General features: G+C 34.7%; 8 protein-coding genes across 8 annotated transcripts; 2 read left to right on the top strand and 6 right to left on the bottom strand.

Annotated features, from left to right (window-relative positions):
- Positions 1-9: 9 nt before the first annotated feature.
- Positions 10-772, top strand: TVAGG3_0614130 (uncharacterized protein; the record flags this gene model as incomplete). Its single annotated transcript, XM_001321261.1, has 1 exon — positions 18-746. One exon carries the CDS (start codon positions 18-20, stop codon positions 744-746), a length of 729 nt encoding a protein of 242 aa, XP_001321296.1.
- A 67-nt stretch (positions 773-839) lies between these two features.
- TVAGG3_0614120 (bud site selection protein 7-related family) lies at positions 840-2,570 on the bottom strand (the record flags this gene model as incomplete). The annotated part of the gene is made up of 1 exon (XM_001321262.1): positions 900-2,570. The coding sequence occupies one exon, from the start codon at positions 2,568-2,570 to the stop codon at positions 900-902; it is 1,671 nt and encodes a 556-aa protein (XP_001321297.1).
- A 69-nt stretch (positions 2,571-2,639) lies between these two features.
- On the bottom strand, positions 2,640-4,270 carry TVAGG3_0614110 (uncharacterized protein; the record flags this gene model as incomplete). The annotated part of the gene is made up of 1 exon (XM_001321263.1): positions 2,927-4,270. One exon carries the CDS (start codon positions 4,268-4,270, stop codon positions 2,927-2,929), a length of 1,344 nt encoding a protein of 447 aa, XP_001321298.1.
- A 236-nt stretch (positions 4,271-4,506) lies between these two features.
- TVAGG3_0614100 (hydroxyacid-oxoacid transhydrogenase protein) lies at positions 4,507-5,741 on the bottom strand (the record flags this gene model as incomplete). Its single annotated transcript, XM_001321264.1, has 1 exon — positions 4,532-4,900. One exon carries the CDS (start codon positions 4,898-4,900, stop codon positions 4,532-4,534), a length of 369 nt encoding a protein of 122 aa, XP_001321299.1.
- A 422-nt stretch (positions 5,742-6,163) lies between these two features.
- On the bottom strand, positions 6,164-7,297 carry TVAGG3_0614090 (intramolecular oxidoreductase activity, transposing S-S bonds; the record flags this gene model as incomplete). The annotated part of the gene is made up of 1 exon (XM_001321266.1): positions 6,185-7,291. The coding sequence occupies one exon, from the start codon at positions 7,289-7,291 to the stop codon at positions 6,185-6,187; it is 1,107 nt and encodes a 368-aa protein (XP_001321301.1).
- Positions 7,298-7,580: 283 nt separating this feature from the next.
- TVAGG3_0614080 (mRNA transport) lies at positions 7,581-8,686 on the bottom strand (the record flags this gene model as incomplete). Its single annotated transcript, XM_001321267.1, has 1 exon — positions 7,648-8,640. The coding sequence occupies one exon, from the start codon at positions 8,638-8,640 to the stop codon at positions 7,648-7,650; it is 993 nt and encodes a 330-aa protein (XP_001321302.1).
- Positions 8,687-9,088: 402 nt separating this feature from the next.
- TVAGG3_0614070 (phosphoribulokinase family protein-related protein family) lies at positions 9,089-10,724 on the top strand (the record flags this gene model as incomplete). The annotated part of the gene is made up of 1 exon (XM_001321268.1): positions 9,107-10,681. The coding sequence occupies one exon, from the start codon at positions 9,107-9,109 to the stop codon at positions 10,679-10,681; it is 1,575 nt and encodes a 524-aa protein (XP_001321303.1).
- Positions 10,725-11,221: 497 nt separating this feature from the next.
- TVAGG3_0614060 (nitrile biosynthetic process) lies at positions 11,222-12,480 on the bottom strand (the record flags this gene model as incomplete). The annotated part of the gene is made up of 1 exon (XM_001321269.2): positions 11,329-12,480. The coding sequence occupies one exon, from the start codon at positions 12,478-12,480 to the stop codon at positions 11,329-11,331; it is 1,152 nt and encodes a 383-aa protein (XP_001321304.1).
- Between the last annotated feature and the right edge of the window lie 917 nt (positions 12,481-13,397).

Here is a 13,397-nt window from a genome sequence, read left to right as displayed (position 1 = left end):
ATTTTTTATAAAAAACAATGGAAACAGATGAGGATGTTCGACAAAACATAATGTCAATGAACGCCTTATTTGATGCCATTATTAGCGATGCGAATATACCGAATGAAGGTATAGAAGAAGTCGATTTGACACAAACAAATGATTTGGAAGCAATTGCAGCAATGATGTTAGGAAAACTCTCACTTATTGAGAGCTGCTGTGACTCAAATGCAATTGCTACACAGAAGAAATATGACGCGCGCAAATTAAGAGATAGAATTCAAATCAAAAAGAAACAACTCGCAGAATTAGAAATTGAAAATGCAAACCTCATTGAAAGTGCAAAGAAACAAGAAAAATTAATACAGCAAACGCATGCAACGGCTGCAGATTTTATGGATGATCAGCAAACCATTCTCAAACTACGATTAGAACTGCAACAGGCTCAAAATGAGATAAAAGTTCTTGAAGAAAAACGTAAAGGATTGATCTTAGACTCAAAGCATCAAGCTCATGATATTTCAGAATTTGCTAACCAAGATCCATCAGATCCTAATTTGCTTCAAGCCTTAAAGGAAAAAGAACAAGAGTTGGAAGCACAAAGAGAACGTGAGCGAAGAGCATATCTTAAAAGAATGGCGCAATTTAAAGCTCAAAGAGAAGATCTAAATAAGCGCAAAGCCCAACTTGAGGCAGAAATAGCTCAAAAGAATGATGAATTAAGTAATATCCATGCTTCAAAGCAAAAGAAGAATCGTAGAAAATAATATCTTTTTATATTTGTCTTTGTTTGTTAATATAAATCATGTATGTATGAATAGTTTATTGTTTTTGGAATGTGTTTGTGTATAAAAAGTAAAATGAAATCAATATGTAATATAAAGTATTATTTACAAACAAGAAAAATAATAAAACAAAAACTAGCATAAGCAGACATTCTTCAAGCCGCTGAAAAATGGAGTCAATTGGTCAATTACGTTTTTCTCGTGCTGAGTATTGGAATAAGTCTTCAAATTGATGACTTCATTCCAATTTCTATCAATTCCGAGTTCAAGGGCTTTGAACATTAGGAGTTTGTCGGTGGAAGAAATTTGTAATTTTGTCAAATCACTGAAAATAGCTTTATAAAGTTGGGGATCACCTAATTGTACAGCAAGTTTCAAGTCCTTTGAGCTAAATCTGTGAGGACTTGTCGAAGAAATGAGACTATTTCTGTATTGGAAGCATTTGATCACATATTTAGAGTATTCACTAAACAGATTTGTTATAGATGCTCCTGACAACTCTTGCATTGAAGGAGCCCCAGAAATTCCGGGATCAAATAATTCACATTCTTCACAAAAGGAAGTTTTCTCGAAATGGTACTCAGGATAGTATATACTGACCATTTCCTTTGATTTTTCATACTTTTCGTTCGTAAAATCCTTGATTGAGTTTGAGAAATACTTAATTCCGCAATTTGAACATAAAACATTCAAAGCGTCGAAGTATTCATAGAATGGCCCTGACAGAGGTGATCTGTAAAACGATACTTCATTATCTGTAACCGAAAACGGTAAACTCTCATTCGGTTTTGTGAATTCGTATTCTGTTTTCATCATCGGTTTTTGCGGCCAATTCTTGCAATATCCTGCGAGATTGAGGAAGGCAAGTGCATCCTGTGTCTTCTCCTTGGCAATACTATACAATGCGCATGCAATGGCACTCAAAGGATGAAGTCCAAACGTTGAATACATTAATGGCATGAATTGCTCAGCGGATTTCGTATTGCATGCCTTGATAAGGTATTTCACATAGTAATATGTGGCTTCTATGTCATCAGCGTAACGAGATAAGTGTTTGACAATCACATTTTCAAATTTTTTCATGACTTTTTCATGAGAATGGAGGATTTTGAGCAAGTTTTCCATAAGTCTTGGTAGTTTATAATCGAATTGTTCTGTAAATGTAATGATTTGGTCAAGGGATAAACTTTGAATTAATCCTCTAGCGATAGCAAGCTCTAATTCATTCACAAGAGTATGTGTATTGGCTATATATACGAAATCATCGTATGTCAATCGAATTTCTTGAAGAACGTACACTGAAATATCATTCCAAAATGAAGTATCGAATAAATAATGCGATAATAATGAGTATCCTTTAAAGTACCTTAGTGCACTACTTAACTGTAACTGTTTCGCAAACTCTTTTTCAATAGTAAACGGGTGTTTTGGATCTCGAGAAGAATAAACTTTGCAATTTCCTTTTTGTTCGATTTCAATAGTAATGTCATTGTTAGTGAATGAATTGTATATAGTTATTGAGCCTTTTTCGATATCATAATTAGTAGCCGTTGGTGGCCAACTCTTTTTTTCGAGTTTACTCATCAATTCATTGAAATATACTGGAAAACTGCCAACTGATGATTGATCCATGCCTATAACATAATGAAAAAATTTGATTGTAATATTTGAAGAAAAAAATGCTCGTTTTATTTTGAAAATTGTAACTAAATCATCACATCCTAATGAAACAGAAATATCCTGTGTAGGTTTTCTATTCATTCCTAAACTTATTCCAGTAACTTCATTTAATCCTCTGAAACTCATTGAAAAAATGGAATAATTCTCCAATTAGAAAACGATCTACTAAGTATGAAAGTTTCAAGAAATGATTACAATAGTGAAAAGAGAAGACAAATATTGAAATTTTCAGAAACCGGAGGCATTATCCATAAAACTTATTTAAATCAATATTTATTCATACAAACAATTAAAATATAGCAGCAGAGACTTTGAACTACTAGTCAAATTTTGAGAATAAAAAATAATGCTAATACTTCATTAAATAATGAACGGCAAGCATATACTAGTAGTGCTTATTATATTTTGACGTAGGGAAACTAAAATATTAAAACGAATACGATATGACATTCGAAATTCTTAATAGTAGCTTAATTATTTGATTATTCTTCAGGTGACATTCTATCTACAATAACTTGATATAACTCTTGTATTTTTTCTGATTCCTGGTCCTGAATATTATCAAAATCTGATAAATCAAACATTTCTGCGAACTTTGGCTCTTTATCACATAATTTAATGAGTAAAGAAAGTCCATAAACAAGGAAATCTTCTTCAGAATCAGATGAAAGGAAGTCAATTATTTTTTCAATGACAAATTCATTCAAAACTGTGTTAGCTTGCAAAGAATTGCCCAAATCATTAATTATTAGCCATGCTCTGATGCATTCCTGCTTCACACGTACATTTCCATTGTCAAAAACATCAAGAGAATTCGCATGGAAATTTTGTGACAAACAATATTCAAGATAATTGTTATCTGCGGCCATGAAGTTATTGACAAGACACAGAGCGTATTCTCCAACATTCTCATGTGTCACAAGATTAAGAGCTGCTTCGAGAACATCAGAATTAAACAGTTTTTCGACATATTCGCCAATATTAAATATAACAATACGAGAAAATATACTTAAAATGATATTAACTAAAACAGAATTATCACATTTGAATAGAGAATCAACAAATTCATTCATAATTTGAGAGCGGCAAATATCTGATAAAAAGAAACGAGCTTCATTACCTTCTAGCTGGAAATGCACGAACCAAGCAACTGTTTCTCTAACAGTTCCATCGTTTGATAGTAAAATCTTATGTAATAAGTCTAAAACTGAGATATTCACTGTTGAATTTGAAAAAATCTTTTGTCTGAAAATATTTGTAAGTGATTTCAGTCCAAATTGCTTACGAATTGCATCTGCTCTTACTAATTGTTTCAATAATATAATGACTTGTTGTTCTTCGTATATTTCAGGCTCAACTGATGTTAAATTATAAATTAAACGGAAGTAGTCTTTGTAGTATTCGATTTCCTTTGGTATATTCATTGAAATAAGTGTGTTGTGCACTCCATTTTCTATAAAATATTTTGTTGCATCTTCAGATAGGTAAGATATGTTAACAAATAGGTGTACTATTGAATACATAACATCGTATGTTTGTTTCTCGTTATATATATCTACTAAAGATTTAATTTGTTCAACATTTATATTATTCCTGAGGTATTCTTGTCCAAATTCAGATTCACTTACTTGAACAAGGAAGTTGATGTATTTAGGAAGATTTAAATATCCGTGAAATAAAATAATTTCATCAAATTTTTCGTAAGCTTTGTTGATTGCATTAATTATTTTCACTTGGCAGGCTTTTCGTTCATCTTCAAGCGCAGTTGATAGTTTTAGACTATCAATTCCTTGTTCAGGATCATCGATATCAACCTTAAAATGCATACAATATAAAAAAAGATACAATGAAGGTTAAATAATCAAATACTAACTTAGGTTGAATATCATTAGACAATTATTTAATGCTCAATGGCTCAAAATATTCATATCATAACCCAAATTTCAAAAATTATATGACTTCAATAGGTTTTCAAGATTTAAATTTGGCCTGCATTGATCAGATATCTAAAAGGCAGTCATGTGCAAGGGCAAGTGCATCAAATAAACTTGTCATAAATATATGGAAAATAGAATAGAAATAATACTTTATTGTTGATTGAAAGCACCTTCAAGGATATGGTGAACATGTTCACGAGTAATTGAATCATGATAGCCAAATGGTTTACCTTCAGACTTCATGACCATATCCGTGACAACATCAACATCACCTGGGGCTAAAACAGCGCCTTCTTGATCAGCAACTTTCGTGAATTGGCCAATCTTGACTGTCCATTCACGAAGTTTAGCAATGAAAGTTTTAGCCTTTTCAGCGTCTGTGCCTTCACGAACATCGAAAACACGTTCGGCTGCGCGTGCAAGAGTGTATTGGCGTTCATCGATGAATTCTTCTAAGAGATAAGGAGCAATGATAGCTAATGTTGAGCCGTGATCAATTCCCCACTTAACTGTAAGCATGTGAGCAATTCCGTGAATGCCTCAGCAAACAGTCTTTCCAAGTGAGAACATGAAGTTGAGAGCAAAGCTGCAAGCACAGATGAGTCTCTCGTGGATTTCGAGTGTTGAATGATCCTTCGAGAGGAGTGGCTCTGAGATATCAACAAGTTCTCTCATGACTGAGTAGAAGAAATTGTCTTGCATTGGGACTACATCTGGTGTAAGAACTTGGTCCATGCAATGTGCCATAGCATCATAGAGGCCGTTTCTAAGCTGTCTGATTGGAAGAGTCATTGTGTAGAGTGGATCAAGGAGAGAGAAGTATGGATAAGCAAGTAATCCACCATGTTTTTCTTGTGTGCTTCTTCTTGAAACAACGGCACCGGCATTCCATTCAGATCCTGTAGCAGGAATGGTCATAATAGCACCAACTGGTGTTGTGGTGGCTGGTCGGACGTTTTTAATGTAAATATCCCATGGATCAACGGAATCATCTAGATGCATTGCAAGAGAGATGAACTTTGTACCATCGAGAACAGAACCACCACCAACTGCAAGAAGTAAATCTGGTTTGAATTCCTTGGCAACCTTCATGATTTCAATGAGTCGATCGTATTCTGGATTTGGTGGAATTCCTCCTTCCCATTTTGTTTCACATTGTAAATCTGCAAGAGCCTTAGTAACATCTGCACGAGCACCATTCTTATCGATGGAAGTGCCACCGAATGTTACTAAAACACGAGATTTTGGTTTAACAAAATCCTTGAGGTGCTCTTCAACGCAATGTTGACCGAATCCCACGCGTGTTGTATTGTTCCATAGCCACTTCATAAGATAATGTTTGGCGAAAAATGAAGAGAGTAATCAAATCTCTAAGAGAATTGAAAATTTGAGATAAAAATTTTATATATGAATTCATTCAGCCAAAAATATTTATTCAATCCAGCGAAGTGTGAAAATTCATTTTTATGGTATGTACTTATGATATTTCAACAAAAAACCATTTCAGTAAAGAATTGGTCATGATTTTCAATATTTTATCGATTAAACTTATATAAAATATCTGAAGGTTTTAATGTCAGGGGGTGTGGCTCAGTGGTAGAGTGCGACTTTAGCATAGTTGAGGCCGGGGGTTCGATTCCCCCCATCTCCATTTTTTCTTGTAAAAAGTACAGCTTTTTTGGATTCAACAAATATCAGTTCCTAATCTTTTACGAGACAGGATATTTGTTAGCTTGCTAGATATCTTTCTTTTTACATGAAAATAAATTGGTATTTTGATGGAAAAAATACAAACAAGATATTTTATTCAATCTTCAGCGAATTTCGAAGCTCATATATAATAAATCCGATAGCAAACAAAATCGTTGCAACAGAAACGCCAATTACTGCAAAAATAACGTAATCAATTGTATTGAAAACTATTTTTGAGCGAGCAAACGCGTTTTTAAATTTAAAAGCTTTCATTTCTGGTAGATTTTTGGGATCTTTGCCTAATATATCATTAATTGACTCAACTGTTGCGTTTAATAACAATTTTCCTTTATTCTTCTTTGGATTTGAAAACCAAATAGCAGGAAGATCATTATCAGTGATGTTATATCCAATTGGACAGTTCGAATTATACGCTTTGCTCGTTATTGCAATCCAATAATATTTTGGACTTGTATTTGATAAATTCTCAAATTGTGGGGCTACTTGTGTTGTAGAATTAACTAATAAAGCGATTGGTCTCTTCCTTGAGAATGCAACTACCCAAGGAATCTGTTGGAAATTTTTGTATTTGTATTCTTCAACGAAACTTTCAATATTATATGTTTCCACAAATCCAGACATGTTTAAACTTGTGTTTGGACTTAAAATAGCTTCGAAATATGTATTTGTCGCGTTGGCATCCGTAAAAATTTGTTTTCGAAATGGTTTGATTGATTCTCTTCTCTCTAGAGATTCCATGAACTTGCATGCTGTCTTGATGTTTTCTGTAGTATGATAAATGAAATAAGGATAACTAACATCTTTTGGCATAAAAGCAATTTGATTACACATTTCATCCATATTTTGTTGTCTCAGCTCGGTTGCTATCTTATCAAACCCTTCAAGATTACGATTAGCTGGATGAACACCTTCTATCTGGCCTCTTTTTATGACTTTGAAAGAAGGATAAGATCCAACTTTGTATTTATTCCTGCACATATCGCGAAAGTCAACACAATTTAGCTCTGAAATTAAAATATGCTTGTCATTTTCGTATTTTTCTTTCAACTTTTCCCAATATGGTAATACAGCTTTGCAATGACCACAATAAGGTGAAAAACCAATCAAGAACACAGGTACCTGCCATGAAGAAGTAAGAATTTTTGATTCTGTGTCTGGATTCAATTTCATCACATAGGAAATGATGAAAGGAATCATAATAAGATTTTTTGATGAAAAAAAAAAAGAATGAAACCCCAAAAATTTGCTTATAATCCAGTTTATAATTTCACCTCAGATTTACATGTATCAGTAATAGGTAAGTGTAATCTGGTGGATTCGAAGCAAAATTGAGGTCTTTTGCGTAAAATTTTTTATCAAAGTAGCCAATTGAAGGTGAATCAAAAAGAAATTTTCGATAGATAGGCAAGCCTTTGTTATCCATTATCAAAACCGCAAATGGTCGATGATATCCAAGAAAAAAATCAAAATCTATTTAAAAAAAACACTTTATTTGGTAATTTTAGTGAACAGTATTACAAACAAAGAATTTAAAATTCATGATAATATATATGTCATAAGTCAATTTCGCTGATTTTACTGAATTCAAGATGAAATTCGTGACTGTTATGGTATTCTTCAATAGATGATGGTAAAATGAAGTATGGAGTTTGTTCTATTTGTATTTGTTTTGATATATCGAATGTAAGATAATCTCCTTTTGGATTGATATTAAAAGCTGTTTTAATTTGATCATAGTTCTCACTGAGTTCGAATTCGTTGAGTAATACGTCCGGGTTAAAGCTTGTGCTCTTAAATGAGAGGCGAAGTGATGAAATACAGTTTGTATAAATTTGTTTATCGCTAAGAATAACTGTGTAAAGAATGATAAATGGAGCATGCTTGATTGTATTGAGGAAAAGTTTGATGTTATCGGTTAAGTATGCAGTGCGAACAGATTTTACGATGTAAAAATGTGATTCGATCTTAAATTTAGATAAATTCTCTTGAAACTGATCAGTGCAGAATAAAGATGCTACATACGCGGAATAATATAAATCTTGGTTCTTTGAAGGATAAAATTTGTATTCTTCGAGTAATGATAAGAATCCTTCGGAAATTTGATCAAAGTTTTGTACAAAATCGAAATCTGATGGCGGTAAGTTTCTAAAATTGATACCAGACCATATGAAGAATGCAATATAATATTCATAAATACAGGTAATTTCGGGTGAATGTGCTTGTTGAATCGTAATATCTTGATTTACAGCTCGTAAGCGATCTCTGACATAATGATACATTTTAATTTGAGTTTCAATAGGAGATTTTAAATTTGGTATAACGATTTTCGAATTTATATGCTGTAAAGTTTTATACAGAACATCTACTGGACGAACATTATTCAAATTTGCTTGAAAACCTGCTGAACTTCTGGAATATTTTTTGATCGCGAGCGTTGGATCAAACTTTCCATTTGGGTCGCACTCAAATATGGATAGAAATTCTGATTTGTGTTCATTTATCTCAGATTGCGGACACATTTTGGTGCATTTACCGATTTGAGTCATGATTGGTCAAAAAAATGATTAAACCTTAATTAGTTTTGGTTACACATTGGATCAGTATCCTAAATAAGCAATGTTTTTTATTCGCTTTTTTCCAAAAAAAATTCAAAAATAAAAAAATGATGATAAAAAATATAGAATTTTCTAAGAAATTCTAATTTTCACGAAAAATTTGGAGATTTTCGGAATTTCGGAAGCAGTAATTAGATCCAGTTTTCGATATTATATGTTTTCCATTTTGTCTTTTTCCATAAATTCCATTTTTTTAGATCCAAAATCTCCCTCATACAAAAATTGAATGTATAAAAATTCACAGTCAAGACTTTCTCTGTTCAAAGTGGTAATAATTCGACTATTATCATATAATGAATATTTTTTCACAAAAGTTGGCATGTCTTATTTCACATCACCTACTTCATCGTTTTTTTCATAACTTCTCAATTCCCATCGGTTACCAAACATTTTTATTATGGATCGCCGTCAATCTGACGTTGCTTTAAACTTTCTTTTCCAGGTTCCATCAGTTGGTGTAACAGATGGTAAAATTACACGTTCCCAACTCCAGAGCGAGCACGCAACTTTATCATTCCTTGTCTGCTCTATCTACAACAAGCTCTACCACCGCCTTTTAAAGGTTGAGCACTCTTGCGGTGATGGCTACTACATGGTTGATTACGAGTACAAGCCAATCACCCCAGAACAAGCCGAAGCCATTCATAAGGAGTTAAAGGAGCTTTTGGACTCCGATATCAAGATCACCTTAGGCCGTATGGACCGTGAAAACCTTACCCAGTTCTTCAAGGATCACGGCTACTACGATAAGCTTGGTCTCCTCAAGACATGGCCAGAAGACCTCATCCAGTGCGTCATCTGCGGCGAGTTCATCGATTACACATTCGAGCCAATGTCCACTGATAAGGAGAGACTGAAGATCTTCGACATCAAGGCTTTCGAACACGGTATCATCCTCCGCTTCCCAATGCTCCTCAACCCAGAGAAACTCCAGGAGTGGAACGACCCACGTGCCATCTTCGACATGTTCCGCGAGTACCGTGAATGGGCAAAGCTCATCGACTGCGAGAATGTCGCCAAACTCAACTCCATCATCTTCAAGCGCCAGATCGATGACCTCAAGTGGGTTTGCGAAGGCCTCCACACACAGAAGTTCGCTAAGATCGCTAAGCATCTTTACAAGAACTTCAATCAGAAGCGTGTTGTCACAATCGCTGGCCCATCATCATCCAACAAGACAACATTCGCTCTCAGACTCGCCATCGAGCTCCGTGTCAATGGATTCAAGTCCACAGTCATTTCTATGGATGATTACTACAAGAACACATGCGATATTCCATACGGCGAAGACGGCCTTCAGGACTTCGAGAGCATTGATGCCCTCAACGTCGCTCTCCTCGGTGAGCGCGTTACAAAGATGCTCAAGGGCGAAACAGTTCCAACACGCCGCTTCGACTTCAAGTCAGGCCGTGGCTCAGATGATGCTACAAAGCCAATGGCCCTCCATGATAAGGAATTCCTCATCATCGAAGGTATCCACGGTCTTAATCCAGAGCTCCTTCAGTCCCTTGGCCCAGACAATGTCACACCAATCTACGTTTCAGCTCTTACACCACTCAACATCGACTTCAACCACCGCTTCCCAACATCAGATCTCCGCCTCATCAGACGTATTGTCCGTGACTTCAACTTCCGTGGTTATTCACCACGTAAGACAATCATGAGATGGACATCCGTCAGAATTGGCGAAGAGAAGAACATCTTCCCATTCCAGGGCAACGCAGAACTCTTCTTCAACTCATCCCTCGTTTACGAACTTCCAGTCCTTGCCATCCAGGGCAAGACACTCCTTGCTGAGGCTACAGTCCCAGAAGAAGGCGAAGATCCACACTCTAAGGAGTCCGAAGAGATCACAAAGGAGGCCCGCAGACTTCTCAACCTCCTCAACGTCTTCTACCCAATCTCATCTGAGATCGTTCCTCACATTTCTTGCATTCGTGAGTTCATTGGTGGCTCAGATCTTAAGTACTAAATTTAGTTTTCTTGGATATGCTATCAATCTTTTCTTAAACGAGTTTAAATCAATTTTTTAACTTCATTTCATCTTTTTTACCTCCCCTCTCTCCAAATTTTTTATTCGTTTACATCAAATACAGAACTCAATATTATTACTTAATTACTCTCAATGTATGAACCAAAACAAAGCTGTTTATACATATTATCCAAGAATATCCCATGGATTAAGATTCAAATTTCAAATTTATAATAGAAAACCAAGGAATTAGAGACACCAAGCAAAACCCCCTCGATATTTATGCCTCTTCTTTAGATACGATGTTTATTAAAAGTAATTGCATCTCTAATCTGATAAAGATTTAGATATTTGTTACAGTTGAATTAATTTTATTGCATATGTTTTTGCTACCATCCGATAAATAATACATCGATGAAAGGCTAATGCTCTTACAATTGATTTGAAAAATCAAGCGAATATGTAATTCGAACATCAATAGAATCCCTTGCGATCTTTTATATTTAAACTAGATACTTCAATAAATTCTTATATAGTTTTGAAAAGTTTTTGTAATTTTATTAAATATATATTAAAAAAACTACAAAATATGAGTTTTTTTATTCATACATATTAATATATTATTTTTGTGGTATGCATATCGCTTCTTATCTCTGCAATTTCAACATATCAAGCATATCATCTCTCTGATGTATGACAGCAAGGGCATCTCCAATAGAAACAATGAAAACATGAGGTGGATTATTCATAGGATCGCCCAATGTTGCGACAAGTTCTCTCTTTGGCTCATTGTAGACAAGAGAAAATGCGTTAATTCTTGGAACCATGAACAAACCTAAATCAGAGACAGAACCATCGGAAACCGAGACACTTTCGCCATCAGGCATGACATGGAAGACGAACCACCAGTCTTTGGTGACATCAAACGCGTAAACAAGTGTCCATTTAGAAGATGATTTTCCGCCGAAGAAGAAGAGAAGGTTTTCTACACTTGCCATACCTGCGCCCATGACTGTTGATGGTGGCTCAGCGCCTGTAGTTGGAATAAGCTCGACGCGGCAGTTTGTAAGATCAATACGAATGACACCACCGGTTTTAGAGCTACCGTAAGCGTAAAACTTATCGCCAATTTGACATCCAGGAATAGCTGTCCTTCCTACGATATCTTGTGGATAGTGCTGCCAAACTCTTGTTGAGACGTCCAATGCGTGGAGTGTAGAGAGCATTTGGCCGTTATATCCGCCCCAAATGAAGTATCTTCCGTTGTACATCGTTGTGATTGGAGTAGAACGTGCTGGTGGCTGCTCTCCTTGCGTTTCAATCATAGCTACTTCACCTGTCTGGACATTAATCGAATGTAAGTCGGCGTAGTATACCTTGTTACAGTATCCTCCAAAAATAATGAGATAATTTCCTGAAAGAAGAGCGCGCGCTCCTACACGAGGAGATAAAACTTGTCCTGTGAGAGGAATTTGGCGCCATTTGTATGTTTTGAGATCAAATACCCAAAGATCGTTCAAACAGTTATCCATTTCATCTAAACCATAGCCAATATACATTAAATTATTAATCGGATCATGGACAGTAAAATGACCGGCTCTTGGTATCGGACATACACAGTTGGGTGTAAAGACGGACCAAATACCTGCAAATGGTCCCTTTAGGATCTTTGGATTATATTGCATTGTTGATTTAGTAGATGGCATTGGAGCACCCTCCTGAGGATTGTCGCCATCTTGTATCATAACATAAATATCATTGAGGTATGGATGAACAGGAATAGTTGGTGCTGGACCCATTTAAAAATTTTAAAAAAATTGTAAAACAAATGGACGGTTTTTTATGAAGATTGAATGGGGTGCAAAATCATTTGATTGCACTGTGAATTAATTTTGAGGTATGCTAAGATTTTAATATTTTCCTTGTTAAAAACAAAAATGCTACTGCGAAATAATGATATTCGTATGTAAATTGTTTGAATTTTTTTCTCCGATAAAAAATTTTAGCTTATATTGAAACTGTTTCTTCAACATTGTATAGAATCAATAAATCATCCATTTACGGAGGCTTAATCCTTAAACTTAAAACCAACTTTCAACAATTAAGCTCAAAATAAGGATTAAAGAACAAAACTCTTGGCCCTACCAACTTAATAGAGATATTATTTGTGTGTTATAGAAACAAAAATGCAAAACTAAAGTTCTTGAGATACACATGAGATTAATTATGATTATTGCTCATTTATTTGAACTCCATACATCATTACTGTATAGTGAGACGCTTTCCACGTAGACATTGTAGACATGAAAGTAAATAATTTGATCAAAAATTCAAGTAAATATTGATACTTTCAGATTCAATAAAGCCAATGCATGTGTACTCGTGTCACATTTCTTAGGGATTTGAGATAAACACCAAGTGATGATTAAACTGAAAAGAAATCTGAAATTTCAATTCAGTTTTAAATATTATTTAATGCTATTCTGTATTCCAATATCAATGGAGAGCATTCTTTTTTTATTGTGTAGTTTAAGGATATCCACTATAATTTGTCCGCATCCAGGTGTGTCAAATTTTTTAAATTCCACTCAATAATTTCTTTTTTCAGGCATATAATAAAAATGTAACAAACGAAACAATTGAATATAATACGATTGATGGCTCACCAAAACGTGACACTAGAAATCAATCACCTCACTTTTCATCAATTTATATT

This window comes from Trichomonas vaginalis, chromosome III (genome assembly GCF_026262505.1).
Source record: "Trichomonas vaginalis G3 chromosome III, whole genome shotgun sequence".
Classification (NCBI taxonomy): Eukaryota; Parabasalia; order Trichomonadida; family Trichomonadidae; genus Trichomonas; species Trichomonas vaginalis.
Note: the sequence above shows the minus strand (reverse complement) of the source record. Positions and strands in the feature narration are given on the sequence as shown.